This window comes from Pogona vitticeps, chromosome 7 (assembly GCF_051106095.1).
Source record: "Pogona vitticeps strain Pit_001003342236 chromosome 7, PviZW2.1, whole genome shotgun sequence".
NCBI lineage: Eukaryota > Metazoa > Chordata > Lepidosauria > Squamata > Agamidae > Pogona > Pogona vitticeps.
In genome coordinates this window covers 31,107,992-31,126,095 of record NC_135789.1, presented here as the reverse complement: position 1 = coordinate 31,126,095, position 18,104 = coordinate 31,107,992, and the positions used below count along the sequence as shown (strand labels likewise).

Sequence of the window (18,104 nt, the reverse complement as noted above, 5' to 3'; positions counted from 1 at the left end):
AATAATAATAATAATGATCATGATGATCATGATGATCATGATCATGATGTGCTGCTCAATAATATTAAAAATACTGGTTAATAATAATAGCAATAATAATGTGCTGCTTACTACTATTAAGAATAAAAATAATAGAATATAACAACAACAACAATCTGCTTAATAACAACAGCAGCAGCAACAGCAACAGCAACAACAACAGCAACAACAACAACAACAAGAAGAAGAAGCTTGCAGGGGCTTGGAAGACTGCCCTGGAAAGAGTCAGTTGTGAATGAACAGTAACAGAAACAGAACAAAAAACAAGTTCCCCCCCACAACCCCCACCCCTACAATTAAAAAAAAATCATTTTTTAAAAAATTTGCTTTACAGATCATTGGCTTTCTCTGTCCAGATGCTGCTGTTTTGTGAAGGCATGAAGGACAGAGATGTCTCCCTGTCTTCCTGACACAATGATATACCAAGCCTGAAGCACAGAAGCCTCAACGAGAACGGCTACCCAACGCTCGCTCGCTCGGCACCCGTCAGCATGATCAGAGCTGTCAGGCTGGCTGGGAAAGGAGAGAGAAGAGCCTGTCAGGAACTCGGAAGCTTTTTGATTTAATTGGAAAGAAGGATTTCTACAGAAACCCATCTGTGCATGTCGGGTGTGTGTTTGTGTGTGCGTGGGTGTGCATTTCGGCCTCTTCAGGTGCCCTTTGATAGAAAATTGGTGTTGTTGTTCACCAATGCCACAGCCACAATCTGAGTCTAGAAAAATAGTCTGGTTTGGACTACAGTTCCCGAAACCCCATTCACCAGTGGAGGGCATTTTGGGTATTGTAGTCCAAAAAGCTATATCCCCCCCCCCACTCCAAGCCCTGGTCCCAGTTTGCTGGTACATTATATAAACCATCTTTGCTCCATCTCTGCATCATCGAATCCCCAAATTTATTTTTCTACTCTGAAAAAACATCAAGGGTGTGTACATTTCCATGGGCCCAGAAAGCACCCCAAACTTTTCAGGTCTCTTGTTTCTGCACCATTTATAACTTTTTTTGCCCGTTTGATCTCCTTTGATATAAACCGTGTTGGGATCACGGATCCTTGCCCAGGAACCGCAAGGTTTCAAAAACCCGTCATCTGTGACATGTGGCTTTTTCAAAAGCGCCGACATCTGCCCGTTGGCTTGTTTAATTATCTGCATCTAATTGCTCAAAAAATGTCCAGGTTCATTTGTGCAAATCTGAGCCCAGCAGTCAGGTACGAATAAATCCGGGGGGGGGGGGAAATAAAGCTGAGCCCCCATAGCATGGCATCTGCCTTTACCTGGTTCCTTCTGCACATGGCAGCTCGGGAACAGCTGGATGGCCGTGTCTCTCATTAATCAGGAAATCGTTTAATGCCCCGATTCATCAGCTCATGCATATTTTAAGGTGGCAGGAGCCCGCTGGGGAAAGAAGCCGAGACTCAAACAGAAGCATCTCCTGGGGTGTGTGTGTGTGTTGCATTGTTACATGGAAATAAACCCCAACAATTAGCTTGGTTTTTTTTTTTTAAAGAACTATGTGTCCAATTTAGTGGGTTTATTGCTTATTTTATACTTGCTATCCATTTGCATTTTTGCACACTGGTTATTTTTAAGGATGTGCTTCTAAAGTGTTTTCCAATCACCAGTTTTCAAACTGTTATTCTATGTTTAAATGTTATTTAAAGCCGGAGTTTGTGTTTTTACACTGGCATTAAACAAAACACCTCTTTTGCAACATTAAACGGCTTGCGTCCAAGTTATCAGAAGGACCACATCTCTCGTGATGAGCCTGCCTGGGTGTTAAGATCATCAGGGGAGGCTTTCCACCACCTTCACAGGTATGTTTGGTGGGCACATGGAATAGGGCCTTCTCTGTGGCTGCTCCTGGACTTTGGAACTCCCTCCCACTGGAGGCCAGGCTGGCCCCATCTTGACTCTCCTTCCGCAAAGAGGCAAAGAGACCTTTCCCTTCAGGTTTTCTTTTAATAACTGGCAGCCTGAGTGGGGTTTTCAAATGACGTGTTTGTGCAATTCTGCTTTGAATGTGTTATGGTATTGCTTATGTTTTTTATGCCATTTTCGACCTTTTTTTAGCATTTGCTTGTTCACTGTTCTTAACTTTCACATTGTCTTTTAATGACAATATAATGCCTTGGGTGCTGCTTAAGGAGAAAGGTGGGGAAAAATATTTGAAATCAAATGAATTTAAAAAATCATAATTTGAAAACAAATTTTCCAGTATTAAGAACTTCCTTTCCATCTTGAAGCTCACAAAGGCTTTCCTCGGGGCGAAAGGGAACCCGAGGGAGCCTCCAGAAGCCAGAAGGGGGAGACAGAAAGCTTTCAATTAAAGTAAATCAAATTTACTGGCTGAATTGGCAGCATCATTCAAATTACACAGCATAAATTTGTGGATACAGTATTGGCCATGATTTCCCTTTTCATCTTTGGAACTTTGCAACTTCGGTTTAAAATAGTTTGTTTCTATTTTGTAGCTTTTGCATATTTTTGTTGGACAGCTCTCGCTTTATTTAAAAAGAAGGCTGCTTAAGAAACGTTCATACCACAGCAATGACAAAGGTGATGATGGTAACAAAGGTAATCGAGCTAATAATATGGTGTTATAATAACTGATAATAAAGCATGTACATGTTTCTGATCAATGTTCACGGAGAAGTGAGACTTCTTAGAAGACGCATCTAGGATGGTGTGGAAAATGCTGTGTTTATTTGTGTCGGATATATTTCATTTTTAGATCCATGCTTTCAAATCTGTTGCTTGTCTGCCCCCTTCAGGTACTTACTGGACTCTGTGCACCAAGATACTACGCTATTTTTTTAAAAAATCCATATTGCAGTGCTGTACATATTTATTGGGCCAACAGGACAGAGGCAGTGAGAAATATGTGCGTGTGATCCAATATATATAGTCCAGATGTTCTTGGACTACAACTCCCAGAAGCCTTCACCACTAGCTGTGCTGGCCAGGATTTCTGGGAGTTCTAGTGCAGGAGTTCCCAATATTGGGTCCCGCCCCCTCCAGGTGTTCTTGGACTACAACTCCCAGAAGCCTTAGCCAGACTTTTATGGGAGTTTTAGTTTTAAGAACATCTGGGGACCCCCCCAGGAGGGCTGTATGGCTTTCCAGGAGTTTTTTTTGTAGTTCACCGCTCAGGCCACGTGTCCCATCGTCATAGGGGATGATGGGAGATGGAGTCCAACAACATCTGGAGGGCTAAGAATTCTTCAGCTGGGAGGGAAACGAGGCAGGTCTGCAGAAACAGGCGGCGACGGCGGGTGGGCGGGGCTTGGCGTGGTGGGCGGGGTTTTCGCGGGAAGGGCGTGACGTCACAGGCGCGCGCCGCAGGCATGGCGAAGCGCCGGGAAGAACAAGCCGGTCGCCGATCCGAATTGGGGGGAAAAGCGTGTAAACCGGATTGGGGCTGCTCCGCTTTGCCTATATGCAAATATCGGAGGAAATTAGTAGAAGCTGTCCGGGGAAATCCTTTTCTGGTGGTCACAGGCGAGACCGGAAGCGGGAAAACCACCCAGCTTCCCAAATATTTATTTGAAGAAGGTAAATATTGCCATTATTCCTAGAAATGACTGCGAGTTGTGCCTCCTGGTTTCCGGTAAAAGCGTGGAAACGGTCCCCTTGGGACTACAGTGCCCAGAATCCCCTGCCAGCGCTCTTACATTTAAAAAAGCAATGGTATGCTTACTCTTCTTAGCTTTTAATATATTGCTTTTTAATGAGGTAAGTTGGTCCTTTATTCATTGTTCTTTGCTTAAAATATTATATTTTAATGGTGTTAACCACGCTTGTATACTCTGTGTTTTCAGCTTAGAATATTGTCTTTCGGTGTTGTTAGCTGCCTTTACTAGGAGAAACGCGGGGTTATAACAACAACAACAACAACAACAACAACAACAACAACAACAACAATAGTAATACACTAGAGGTCAATTTGTTATCTGCCTGTGGATTGTCACGTTGCACCATCCACTCGTGCAAAAAGGAGGCACCAACACACTGCCCAAGGTTGGCAAAAGCATCAGTGAGAAAATGTCCTTGTTGTCCCCTCCTTCAATTTGTGAAATTGGAACATGATGGAACTGTTCTCTCTCTCTCTCTCCCCCCTTTTCTTTTCACAGGTTTCACCAAGCAGGGTGCGATTGCCGTGACGCAGCCACGGCGCATGGCTGCCATCTCCGTGGCCCAGAGGGTGGCGGAAGAGATGAGCTGCCCTCTAGGAAGCATTGTGGGGTACCACGTCCGCTTTGATGAGTGTGTCTCCGAGGTACACATCAGAACGGGTTGTGCAAAATAATTCTGTTTGATAGGCGGGGGCTCGTCTTTAATCCTTTCACCCAAGAATGTCCTCTAACTGAATGTTTGGTTTTCAAAACTACAGGAAACCTCCATCAGGTACATGACCGATGGCTGCTTGCTGAGGCAGATTTTAGCAGACCCGCTTCTGACCAGATACAGCGTTGTGATCCTGGACGAAGCCCACGAGAGGAGCCTGAGCACGGTGGGTGGAGCCAGGCTGTAAAGAACCATTCACCCGAGGCGAGCAGAAATTCTTTCTGGGTGACCAGGTTGCAAAGACCAGCACCAACTGGCTAGTCTCCTTGGTCTGAAATCCCCTACATAGATGGCCTCTGCCCTGAGAGATTGCGGTCTAGCAACACATGATACAAAAGGAAAAAGAGATGGGGAGGGAGAAGGGGGGAAAAAGTAAACTTAGGTGCTAGCTTTTCGTCACAGTGCTGTTATAACTGTTCTTTCTGGCATGGATGGAGAAAGCAAAATGCCCATTGTAGCTTGTTTTCTGGGTAATGTATAGGTCCAGCTTTATGTCCCTCTTTTTTTCTGGATCACAAGGAACACAGCTTTGATACGTGAGTGGATAAGGCTTGAATAAGCTGTACTTCAGTTTCACAGTGACCTAAATCAAGCAGAGGGAAAATCTGATCTTTAGCTATTTGAGATTCCGGTCTCTTACCATTTATTTGTGGCTCTTTGATCCCAGGCCACCAAATCCTCTTCTCTTTGATTTCTGAGACCTCAGCCCTGTACTCTTTGCTCTTCTTTCTGTCCCAGGATATCCTGTTTGGTTTGCTGAAGCAGCTGTTCCAGAAGGGAAAGCCACCAGAGAGAAAGTCTCCCCTGAAGGTCGTGGTCATGTCGGCCACGTTGGACACGGAGAAGTTCTCCGAGTTCTTCGATGGCTGCTCGGTGGTGGAAATCCCCGGGAGGACTTATCCCGTCAAGGAGATCTTCTGCGGTCTTTTAGGGCCCCGGGATGCCAGCAGCTCTTCGTACGTCACAGAGGTGCGTGTGTGTGTTGACTTGCATTTTTTGGAAGAGAGCTACTTTTTTTTAAGTGGTTGGGAGCTGGAAGCCTGTGGGCCAAGATCAGGCCAAATGTGTTGAGAGAGAACTGTTTGTCTTCTGTAGGAAGGGTGGAAGTTGATAGGTGCAAAGGGTTTTTCTGGCAAGGCATGCTTCTTAGCCGCGTCATGTCCTATTTACAGGTCTGGCGTGTGATCCTTAGAAAACTTTTCTAAGCGTGTGAGCTTAGAAAAGTTACTGTGTTCGAGGACTTCAGCCTCCATATTCTGGAGGTCATTGCCAAAATAGTAACTTCTCCAAGACTACATCTGTGAGAATATAATGCCAGTTCCTGCATTAATTTGATGAATGTGGTCTCTGATCGGAGTGAGGAACCTTTGACTTCCAGATATTTCAGACTTTAGAACCCACCAGCCCTTGCTAAACATGGCCAATAGTAGGGGATGATGGGAGTTTGAATCCAGTTATAACTGGTTGGCCAGAAACACCTACAGTGGACCCTCGACTTACAGACGGCTCGACTTACAGATTTTTTGAGTTACAAGCTTCTCCGGCCACAAAATTTAGGTTTGACTTACAGCCGGAGAATCGACCTACAGACCAGAAAAAAAAAAAACCCAAAATGGAACAAAAATGGCTGATTACAGGATTAATTGGTTTTCAATGCATTGTAGGTCAATGGAGACTCGACCTACAGACTTTTCGACCTGCAGCCACCGTTCCAATACGGATTAATTCTGTAAGTAGAAGGTCCACTGTAGTCTCTTGAGTAGAAGAGTTCATATGTGTATTTTTCCCCCATTTAGCAGCTAGGGGATTATATTTGTATTTATTTCTTTAAAATATTCTTTTTACCTTGCCTTTCTCCTTAAAAAGGGGAGCCAAGGCACCTTACACCAGTAAAAGATGATATTTCAAAGCTGAAAAAGCAGCAAGTATGCAGTATTTTAAAAGAATCAAACTGATATCCCCCTGAAAACAGCAACAACGTCAATACCAAAGCCACATTCCAAAGCTACAAGGTTCATTAAGAAAAACCCTCTCAGCCAGCCGGTCACAAACAGAAAGCCTTTGAGCGTTCTGACATGTCTGAAGATTTTGGGGCTTTAGAAAGATCGGTGCAGGGTGCAAAGCTCCGGAGCTTGGGCTGCAAAAGCCACAAGGCTTTAAAAAAATTTAATTCTGCTGCGGGCCCGTCTGAATGGGAGGGGAAATTCCTTCCAGCCTTTTATACGAAAGATGATCTAATTGGAGCGTCCCATCTAATAATATTGTTAATGCTGCTCGTTTCAGACCGTCAAAGTCACCTTGGACGTCCACTTGAACGGCGCGGCGGGAGACATCCTGGTGTTTCTGACTGGTGAGCGCTTCCTTCTGGGTTGAAAACTTGGCCGTGATGGCCTTGTGCAACACAGCTGTCGTGGATCCCGAAATTAAGAAGACTGTAGCACGAGGGTTTGCTGAGGAAGAGGAGGCTCTCAGCTGGAGAATTTCTGGGCTACTTCCTTGTCAGATAACAATATGTATTCCTTTTTTAACACATTAGTTTATTTGCAGTGGTTATCCCCTACTGTGTAGCAGGAAAGGCTCTCCTAGTGAGTTACATAGTACTTAGAGGGAGGGAGGAAGGAAGGGACACCCCCCTCACATCATGAGAGGAAGATGGGATGGGGAGGGAAGAGGAAAACAGCGACATAAGTTCTGAGTGTGGTGGGGCTTTTCTGGCTGAGGCACAATCATGGATGGGGCCTCCCTTGTGTCCTTTGTCGCTTTTAGGCCAGTCTGAAATCGAGAGAACTTGTGAGTTACTTTTCCAAAAGGCTGAGGCCATCGATTATCGCTTCGATGTGAGGGACAGCTCCGTCGAAGGACTGCTCATCCTGCCGTTGTACGGATCGATGCCGACAGGTAGGCTTGTTTCTTTCAGCGTGAATTCACCAGTTGGGCAGCATATAAATTAAATAAGCATGTTAGTTATATTGTTGAGTTCTGGCTAACCTGGACATAAAATCTTGCTGTTTCTCTCTTTTTCTTTCTGTCTTTCTCTCTCTCTCCCTCCCTAGATCAGCAGCGGAGGATATTTCTGCCACCTCCCCCAGGGATCAGAAAATGTGTGGTGGCCACCAACATTGCCGCTACCTCTTTGACTATCGAGGGAATCGGGTGAGTTGTTCTGCAGGTTTTGATCCAGAGAGCCACTGAGATCTTGAAACAGGAGCCTTGTGGGCAAACTGGAACACATTTGGAGGAGGGCGGCCCTCACCGCAGAGAATCTGGAGACAAAGGTCTACGAGGAATGGTTGAGGAAGTCCAATATCTTTCTCCTGGGGAGGAGAGGATGACTTTCTTGACATCGCCAAGGGCCTTTCACATGGAAGGTTTAGCAAGGCCATTTGGCTGCGGCTCCAGAGGATAGGATCTGAACCAGGAAATTCAGATGACAGGAAAGGAGATTAGGACTAAACATTAGGAGGATTTTCTGGGTGGCTTGACAGCGGAATGGGTTATGCAGAATCTGGTGGGGTGCTCTGCATTGGAGGTTTCGAAACAGCATTTGGGGGGGCCCTCCTGTTTGAGATTTCTTACCTAAGGACTTCCTGCCTGAGTCAGGAGTTGGTCTGGATGACTTTGGGGGTCCCTTCCAGCTCAGTGGTATGTGTCAGTCCAAGAGCATCTGTCGCTGCCATGATTAGGACGCTGGGAGAGGCATTGCTGTTACTCATGGCTATGCCAAAATTTGGCATGTAGGATTTAAGGAAAACCTGACCGTTCACGTTTGGGCTGTGTGAGGAAGCCACAATGGCACAGAATCTGTTACAAAACCTGGTGCCGGTTTATAGCTTTTGTCAACTCAAATAAGGAGGGCATTTCTTTTCCTACGTTGCTCGCCCGAGACTCGCTCCATGGATCATAAAGCATTGGCTCTCAGCTCTTTACAATTCCTTAATCTCCCTCTGCGGGTTTGTTTGTGGGTTTTTAATGAAATGAATCAAATGTTATATATACATTAGGTATCATCATCAATGAAACTGACAAAAGGGGAACCTCTCTGGTTTGTCTGGGTTGCTTATAGACTAGTCTTTGTGGATGATCTATTTATTTATGTTTTTTTTTAAAAATAAGTTACTTTCATGTCCCTGTCTATCTTCCACAAAGCAATGGTAGTGGATCTACTTCTCCTTCCCACTATTTTGTATCCTCACAACAGTCCTGTGAGGTAGGCCAGGCTGAGAGAGGATTGGTGGGTTTCGTGGCCCAAGGAGGACATGAATCTGGACTTCTCCCATGCCGCCCCACGACTCTTGAGAATGGTGACTCATTTAAAAAACTCACTTCCCCCCCTGATTTCCTAATCCTCTCCCAGCTCGGGAGTGCAAGCTATTAAACCGAGAAGACTCAAATTCAACGGCTTCCCCTTTTCCTCAGGAAGCAACAGTTAGCAGCTTTGAAACAAGTCAGGATATTAAGACATAGCTTGGATTTGGGTTTAATATTCCGAATTTCCCCTCTCCCCCCAATATTCCTTAGGTTTTTACCTGGATGTAGTGCTTTTTAAAGACAATGCCCAGTCAATCTCAGATCTTTGAGCTTGATTCAAAACTTTTATGGCTTCCCCCAGGGCCACGTGAAAAGGAGAGGGTGATTTTTGGAGTATCATCCTCAGTGGACTGGACTAAAAAAATTATCTAGTTTTCAGAAAATTAATGAACAAATTGTAGCAAGCCAGTTCGTTAATAGTTGCAGAGGAGAGCCGAAGTGAATTGGATGCATTAACACTAAGTGCTGTTTCCTCGTAATGCTGGGGAAGGCAGCAGGAAAAGAGGAAGATCAAATATATGATGGACTGGCTCTCTAAAGGAAGCCACAGAATTGAGTTTGCAAAAGCTGAGCAGGGCCGTGGAGGACAGGACAGTTTGGACATCATTTGGTCATACGGTTGCCATCAATCAGAGGCAACTTGACAGAACATAATCATATATTCGTTGATCAAATGTTCCTATAAATCATCAGATTTCATAGATGGAGTGTACGAGCTGTTCCTTTTCGGTGCTTAATTAATAAAACCCGTCATCGCAGTATTGATGGCACCCTACCTATCCCCAAACCTCTGAACCAGCTTTCTTGTTATTTCTGTCTCCGGCAGTTCCTAAGGGCCTCGTACAAATTTAAATTAAATTAAATTTTATTTGTATGATCAAGAGATCAGATGTGCAGAACAACTGCATAAGGATACACAGAATCAATACAACTATAATATACATGATGTGCAGCAGACTCTTAGGGAGACAGATTCCATAAATAATTGTTAGGAGTGTAACCCCACCCTCAATGCATATATATTCATATACAGTGGTGCCTCGCAAGGCGGGCGCTCCATTTAACGATGAATCCGCATTACGATGAGGTTTTTGCGATCGCAGAACGATGTTTTGAATGGGGGAATTTCGCTGTGCGATGATCAGTTCCCTATTTCGGGAACTGATTTTTGCTTCCCGACAATCAAAACAGCTGATCGCTGGGTTTTCAGAATGGCCGCTGGGTGCTCAAAATGGCTCCCCACTGTGTTTAGGAGCCATTTTTTGCTGTACAGGCACCTGAAAATGCCACCCCTATGGAGGATCTTCGCTGGACGGTGAGTTCTTAGCTGATTGGAACGCATTAACCAGGTTTTAATTCGTTTCAGTAGCTTTTTAATTTTCGCTTTACGACATTTTCGTTCTACAGCGATTTCGCTGGAACTAATTAACGTCGTAATGCGAGGCACCACTGAATGCATGCATACATAGATGTATATATCTAGAGGATGAAGGCACCATTTCTTGCCTGCAGACTCTGGTGCTGCTGTACAGAAACTGGCCATACAGTTTTGAGACCGTCATCACGCTCTCCTGCTGTGATTCCATGAGTCTTGTTTGTGTTCAGGTTTGTCGTCGACAGCGGATTTGTGAAGCAATTGAACCATAACCCCCGTGTGGGCTTGGATATGTTGGAAGTGGTTCCCATTTCAAAGTAAGTTTGAAAGACTATTGAGTCATCCTCTTTTCAGTTGGTGATGAAATTGCATTTCCTGTGAACCTGGTGGAGGCAGTTTGACCTCATGCTGCTGTGCTTGGATATTATTCTTAGCTCTGCTGGGCTTTGTGCCTGCAGCTGTTCCATCAGACTGATCGTGAGTGGGATATTCCATAAGCTCATTGGACAGGCTTATTTTTTTTTTGGCATACGGTGGCATTGTAACTCTTTCTCATAAGAGCTCTATAATATTAAAAATCAGCGCATGAGTGTTCCTGTTTTTCCTCTTCCCTCCTCCTCCCTCTTTCCTTTTGCGCTGTAACTTTTGAAACTTGCATGTCTAAAGGCAGAGAGGTCTTTTTAAAGGAAACGTCGAAAGCATTTTTTGCAGCCTTTCGGAGGAGCAGTTTGCTACTCCGAATTGGGAAATTCTACTAGTCATTCGCAGGAAGGCGAAAAGTAAAAACCTGTTGCCTCTTTTCCTGTCTGCAGAAGTGAAGCATTGCAGCGAGCAGGCCGAGCGGGCCGGACCGCCTCTGGGAAATGCTACCGGGTGTACAGCGAGGCATTTTGGGAGCAGTGTATGCCTGACCACATGGTGCCGGAGATCCAGCGCACCAGCTTGACCTCTGTGCTTCTGACTTTGAAGTGCCTGGGTATCCATGATGTCATAAGGTATACTGTACTGTCCCAGCAGGCAGCCAAATGCAGAGATCGAACCCTTGTCAAATTCCCCCCCCCCAAAAAACCACAATTCCTACAACTTCCAAGCAAGTGTCTTCCAGATTCATTGGACTATAAGTCCCATCATGCTGTGTTATGATGGGAGTTGTAGTCTGGTGCACCTTCAGGATGTCAGGTTGGAGACGTCTACCTTAGGATACATAAAAACACATCTGTGAATTCAAATCATACATTCTAAATTGTATACAACACAAAAGGCATTCATCTCCTTGAAAAAAATCAGTTGATGATGATGACGATTGTGGGTCACATCCCGTCCATCTAGTGGCGAACCGTTACTCCGGGTGGCTTACAAAGGAATATATAAGGAACACGTAAGACAACATTGAACATAAATAATGCATAAAAATAAATGTGTTGTGTTGTAACTCCATCGTAGCAGCTAGTTTAATGGAAGGAGAGGTGATTTATTTTAAACTTCTAGATGCTTGCAATGTGCTGCTTGTAGGGCAAAACCCACCAACGGTCTCTGATCCTGTGCAGGACCTCCAGGCAACGGTTTCCTCTTGAATGTTTTCTCTCTCTCCATGCAGGTCTTGTTTTGTTCGAGCTGAGCTTTCCGACTGGTTTCTGTTTGCATTTTGAATTTTCTGTCTAGGTTTCCGTACCTTGACCGCCCGGAAGAGAGGCGCATCCTAGAGGCTTTGAAGCAGCTTTATCAGTGCAGCGCTATTGACAGGTAAGTTGAAGGACATGTCCTCTGAGGGGCCGGCCCTGCCATTGGGCAAAGCGAGGAGGTAACCTTGTATGCCTTGATGGGTGGTGATATTTTTCCCGCTAGGGGTAGGAAAAAAAGAACATGGCAGGAATTCCTGCCTCACTTTCCCAAAACTCATCCTGCAGCCAACATGTGACCAGGAATGACATTAGTTTCAAAACACAGGTTTTTAGGTCAAAACAAAGTTCTGATCGGGAACGTCATTGTTTTCTTCATACGGCTGCTAAGATTTTTCTGTTAACTCTTAAAAGTCATTTGGGGGAATGTCATTTCTGACGATTCTTGGCCATTCCTGTAATAATGAAAAAGTAAACATTCTAGGGACAATGGATGTAGCGAGTTACTTTTTGAAATAATGGACAACATGAATAAGCCTCTTGGAGAATTTTTTAAGAAAATAAGTGTTCCAAGGTCTGGTTGGGAATAACTGGCCTCGCCTTAGCTGGATTTGGATGGTGAGAAGGACCACGTTCCACTTTGCTTCGGGCGGTGGAATATCATGAGCTGGTGGCTGTTTCCAGAATTAAATCTTTAGCCTTACATGTCTGGATTTGCTGTCAGTGGAAAGGTGATTCTCTCTCATCTCATCCCGTTGATGTCGGTCTTTCCAAAATTTAGGAGAGGTCACGTGACCAAACTGGGCGAGTTTATGGTGCGGTTTCCGCTGCCTCCGAATCTGACTCGTGCTGTCCTCAAGGCGGCCTCTCTAGGCTGCGAAGACTTGCTGCTCCCTATCGCCGCCATGTTGTCGGTGGAGAAAGTCTTCATTCGCCCAGGTAGTAACTGGGAGGGAGGCCCCTTGGTAGATGACCCCCTTCCTGTGGGGTTTTTTTTCCCATTGCCAGGGAAAATCTGCATTTTATTCTCCTATTTTAAGTGATTAGAAAACGGAGGTTAAGCCCTGAGCCACCCAGGCAACGGGGTAATCGGACAGTGTCCGTGGTGGGTGTTCACAACAGTTGGGTGTGTCAGCAGTTTCCGAGGAAGGAGGGGGGAAAAGACCCTGCAGAATAAGCTCATTTACAAAACAAGTTTTCTATCTGCTCACCTAGAGGCATTTTTTACTCGCCATAGGCGAGGAGGGAGAAAGCAGTTTCCACGCCACAGTCTGTAAAGACTGCAGGATCAAAGGGAGCAAAGGACCAGCATGAAAGGGTGCTTGATCGGCAGTGTTGGTTGTCTGAGGACAAAGGTCTGGTTTTTTTCTGTAATACATTAACTTTCCGCTTCTTTGATTCGGCAGCCAAAGCCCGTATGTTCCTGCAGCACTTTGAGGCTGATTCACAACAGAGATATATTTAATCATTTATCAGTGTTAGGCTTTCCCCCAGAGCAGGTCTGGTGTATTCTCTTGTCCACAAGCTAGTGTACTCCTCAGCCAGAAGCACAATGGTACCAAACTAAGCAGTTTATGAAAAGTCACTCTGCATACGCGCAGAAGCACCAGTTTTAGGACAATGACTTTTGCAGCTAAAATTTGATTCATTCAGACACACATTATCTCAGTGGTACAGAATCTCCCATCCTTCTGTCTCTCTAAACCATAGTTTACCTGCTAACCTGAATGGGAAACTATGGTTTGAAGTCTGTTCCGGTCCTCATTTTGGAGGCTATCTTTTTCCCATCGCTTCCTTTAAATTCTAGTACATATTTATAGATTGAATGTTTTTGAGGAATGGACGCTGCCCTCAGATGTTCTACTTGAACTGCAGTGAGACCTTTTGAGAAAGGTTTTCTTCCAAAATTTCCAAGCTTTGTGTTCTCCGTAGGCGATCCTGAAAAACAGAAGGAAGCCGAGCTGCGGCACCGAAAGCTCGCTGTGCAGGTGGGAGGATGCAATGACTTTGCGACTCTTCTGAACATCTTCGAACAGTGCAAATTAAGGTACTGGGATGGAAGAGGCAACGGAGCGAGCAGATTATCTTTGCTTCTCTGACTGTAAGCCAAACCTCCATTCTTCTACTCATTGCCTTCAAAATAGACTCTTATCTTCGGTCACTGAATGGAGATAAGAGCTGAAAATGTTCCATGTGCTGGTAGAATATCAAACCGGGTAGGAGAAATCTGCAGCACAGATTTGAGCTTCAGAGGGATGACAGGTTATAGAGCAAAGGGGCTTTACTCTAGATTTCAGAGGCAGGAATTAAGGCAATTTTTCACAACACCTTAGTACAGTGGTGCCTCGCACAGCGAGGTTAATCCGTCCCGGAAACATCGCTGAGCGGGGCAGAAAAGCCCATGTTTAATGCGTTCCAAATCGGCTGAAAACTCACCGTTCAGCCATGCTTCCGGGGTCTGGCAGCCATTTTCGTGCCCTCCCCTCGCTGAACGAGGGCACGAAAATGGCTGCGATCAGCTGTTCCGCGGCTTCAAAATGGCCGCTGGAACAGCCGAAAGGGCTGGGCGCAGCGTTTTTGCGCCCTTGGTAAGCAAGGGGAGAGTGCTAAAACGCTGAGCGCAGCCATTTCGGCTGTTCCGGCAGCGTTTTCGCGCCCTCCCCTTGCTTACCAAGGGCGCGAAAACGCTGCACCCGGCCCTTTCGGCTGTTCCGGCGGCCATTTTGAAGCCGCGGAACAGCTGAACGGCGGGTCGCAAAGCGAAGGTCAGTAAGCGAACCGCTTACCGACCTTCGCTCTGCGATTTTCGCCCATTGGGGCCATCGCTGTGCGATCGCATTAGCGATCGCGAAAGCGTCCTCGTAGAGCATTTTTTCCTTCTAGTTAAAAAATAATACCATGGCTTGCTTCTCTACCCCTCTTGTCCAGCAAATCGCAGGCAGGTTGGTGTCAGGAAAACTGGGTCCACTGGCGAGCGGTGAAGCTGGCGTTTAGTGTGGAGGAACAGCTTCGGGAAATCACCAGCAAGGTTAAACAGGTGAGTCAATGTTTGCTTTGTGTGAGGGCCGTATTGGTCTCCTGCTGTATCCAGTTACATGAGAGGAAGGCTAGTTGATGACCGTTCCACCCCGAGCACATGGGTGTTCCTTAATTCTGGAAGCTAAGCAGGATTGGGCCTGTTTAGGTCTTGGAGGGGAGGCCACCAGGATCTCCAGATAGGCCTAGGGAAGGACAGAGAGGTGTTGCTGCCAGCCTGCGTGGACATTACAGGGATTGAGTGACCAATGCTCTGATGCAGCACAAGCCAACTTTCCAGATCAGTTTTGGAGGCCTCTCCTGGGTCTTTTGGATGACAACTGCCATAAGCCTAGCCAGCTTAGGCACAGGTTGAGGAGGATGGGAACTGCAGTCCATTTATCCTCCTAAGAACCTTGCAAGGTAGATCAAGCTGAGAAAGATTGCCTGGCCCAAGACCCTCTGGTCAATTTTATGGCTGAGTGGGGACTTGAACCTTTCCTGCATTTCTGCCCATCCCTTGAATCCCTGCACTCTGCTGATTGGGGTTGATGGGAGTTGTTGTCCAAGGTATCTGGAGCACACAGAAAGGGACCTTAATTTTATCAAGCTGGGAGATCCATGTTATCTCCACCTGCTGGCTTTCTCTCTCTCTCTCTCTCTTTCCACAGCTTCCATCTTTAAATCAATGATATTTCTCCCCCCCCCCCACCTCTGCTGGGATGTTTTCTTCCTCGTTTTTAGCTGCCGGACTTTCCGAGAGAGCGCTTCGAAGGTTCCAGAAATGAAATTCTCAGGAGATGCCTCTGCGCGGGTTACTTCGCCCACGTCGCGAGAAGGTGACGAGGGTTCCAAAACGGGACTGGTGTGAAGGAGGCGGTTGAGCCCAAAGCACGCGGCTGACGCACGGTGTGCTTTTCGCGCATGGGGCGCACGGACTCAGAACAGGCCAGCTGCTCACCACAAACCTTGCTTTCCCTCCTTGGTTCTTCTTTCAGATCCGTCGGGAAGTCCTTCTGCACCATGGATGGCCACGGCAGCGTGGTCTACATCCACCCTTCGTCAGCGGTAGGCTGGGTTAATTATTCTTCGGGTTTGAAGGCATGGACCTTTTAAGTAAAGAGGGGTGAGGTGGGGAAAGCCAGCTGAGCAGATTCTTGGCATACCTTTATTTATCGACGGCGTGGGACAAAATCTGAGCTTCAGAGAGGGCTGGAGTTTAGACGGATCATGAGAGCTGTAACAAAATGTAACAGTACAACCTCATCTCCTGACACGGGCATGGGAAACCTTTTGCTCATGATATGTTTTTGAGTAGGAACTTAGAAAGCTTGTACAGAGCCAGAACTTTGGTCCATTCCCCCTGTATTCCCAGCTCTGGCTGACAGCTGTAGCTGTCCCAGCTTTTCGGCCAGAATCCTTTCCTTGCCCTGTCTGAAGATGTACAACCCCTTACCATTGAGCAACACTGGGTAGGAATCAGAGTTAGGGGTCTGGGTTTAGATTTTTTTTAAATGGCCAAAGATAAAGGATGCTGGGAGATGAGGTCCCCAGCAATGGCCCCCAGCCTTGGGTCCCCAGATGTTTTACAACACGGAAGCCCTGGCCAGCCCAGTTAGTGGGGAAGGTTTCGAGGAGTTTTAGTCCAAGAACATCTGGGGTCCCAAGGTTAGGAACCGCTGCACCTTGAAGGGCTGAAGGTCATCTTTGGTTCAATGTCTTGATAATCTGGAAATCCTTTTGCTGGTTTGGGTTTCGGTTTTTTTTAGCTCTATGATCAGGAAGCCCAGCTGGAATGGATCCTTTTCCACGACGTCTTAGTGACCTCCAGGATTTACTTGAGGACCGTCTGCCCCATTCGCTACGAGTGGGTCCAGGACCTGCTGCCTCGGCTTCACGAGATCGACGCTTACGAGCTGAGCAGCATGGCTCGGGAGGAAGTGACGGAGGAGGAACTGTCCAGGTGGAGGAACAAGGAGGACTTTGAAAGGCGGAACGGTGAGCTGAAAGAATGACATTTCCATAGTTTGGAGTGGGGGTTTAGACGCTGAGGGCAGGACACCTTTCTCCTGCCTCTTTTAGATGTTGCTGGACTAGGAGCTCCCTTCAGACTTTGCCAGCAGGGCCAGTGAGTTGGAGATGATGGCAGTTGTAGTTCACCAGCATCTGGAGGGTTACAGGCTCCTCGCCTTCAGCATCAGCGAAATATTCCTGTGGGCCTAAAGCATTTATTTTGCAGAGAAGGTTGTGTCTCTGCATGACATACCGTTCTGGGCTTGGTTTCATCTAATCCTCCTTGGTCCGCTATGGCTCCTTCTTCTGCATCTCTCCATCGAGTGTGATAGGAGCCGTCCATCCTTTACTTTCAGAGTCTTTACTTTCAGAAAATGCAGCGGATGAGCCGGCACGAAAAATGGAGAAAAGGAATGATGACCGGTCCATACAGGATGCTCGGGCGCGTTACCTGGAGAGGAAGCAACAGAGAATGCAGGAAGTCAATCTCTCTGTGAAAGGGACAGGCTAACCCAGCAGCTGCGGACTTAGGTGGCATCACGCAGTCCCTGTTACCTGCCATGATGTGCTTGGTTTGAGCCAGCCATACTGGAGCTGGTGGGTGCAAAGATGGGGGACTCTAGGACCCGGGAGAGCCTGAGTGGTCACCAGGTAATCTTTATTAGGGTGAAGCTATAAGTCTGAGAGCCCGTGGTCAAATGAGCTGTGTTCCCTCTCAAGATAACAGGGGTGGTGTGTCCGCACCTGATTTTAGTTCGAACCTTGAAGGGGATGGCACGATGCAGCGGCGCATTTGGGCACAGGGCTCAGCATCTTGGAGTGTTTCTGTAAAGTTCGGACCAAAAGCTGGAAGCGATTCAGCGCCTCCACCGGCTGGGAAACGCTGCTGCTGGTGTCAAGGTTTATTACATAATGGCTGAAGCCCCATCTGTGCTAGAAACGTAAAAGAGTTTATGTGCCGTGGCAAGTTCTGTCCTCCGTTGTCAGATGCTCTGAATCCTGGGAATGGTAGTTAAGTGAGGAGAAGAGTTCCCAGATTTTTCGGAGGGGAAGCCTGGACCATTTAAGCAAACAAACCCAATTATAGTTATTTAAGTTGACATCAGTAGCAAGGTCAGTGTGATGATTCTCTGACTGAAGAGAGTGCCATTCAAATAAGCTCCGATAGCTTTCCTTGCTTCCACAAGCCACTTCAAAACCTTTTCAATATCAATACATTTAAATATTAATACGCTATATGTATGGTGGGGTATTTTTTTTTTGATCCTACATTGAGCATCCATTTTTTCTTTGGTGCACTTAGGATTCCCCCTGCAAGGACAGAAACGCTCATCTTTTTTTAAGCCCCCTGGGTAAGAAGGATGTTTAATAAGCTTTTATCACCTCTTCATCCTC

The 18,104-nt window shown here is 46.3% G+C and overlaps 1 protein-coding gene across 1 annotated transcript; it reads left to right on the top strand.

The window, feature by feature from the left end:
• The first annotated feature begins 3,347 nt into the window (after positions 1–3,347).
• Positions 3,348–18,019, top strand: DHX40 (DEAH-box helicase 40). The gene is made up of 17 exons (XM_020786947.3): positions 3,348–3,587; positions 4,166–4,311; positions 4,426–4,545; positions 5,118–5,348; positions 6,663–6,729; positions 7,146–7,277; positions 7,433–7,532; positions 10,293–10,379; positions 10,875–11,057; positions 11,725–11,805; positions 12,463–12,620; positions 13,614–13,728; positions 14,610–14,718; positions 15,441–15,535; positions 15,695–15,764; positions 16,466–16,694; positions 17,081–18,019. The coding sequence occupies exons 1-17, from the start codon at positions 3,380–3,382 to the stop codon at positions 17,218–17,220; spliced, it is 2,271 nt and encodes a 756-aa protein (XP_020642606.3). The 5' UTR covers positions 3,348–3,379; the 3' UTR covers positions 17,221–18,019.
• Positions 18,020–18,104: the final 85 nt, after the last annotated feature.

Coding starts and splice junctions, on each gene's coding strand:
- DHX40 (XM_020786947.3), top strand. CDS start 3,380: ATGGCGAAGCGCCGGGAAGAACAAGCCGGTCGCCGATCCGAATTGGGG. Junction 3,588..4,165: donor CAAATATTTATTTGAAGAAG/GTAAATATTGCC, acceptor TTCTTTTCACAG/GTTTCACCAAGCAGGGTGCG. Junction 7,533..10,292: donor TTGACTATCGAGGGAATCGG/GTGAGTTGTTCT, acceptor GTTTGTGTTCAG/GTTTGTCGTCGACAGCGGAT.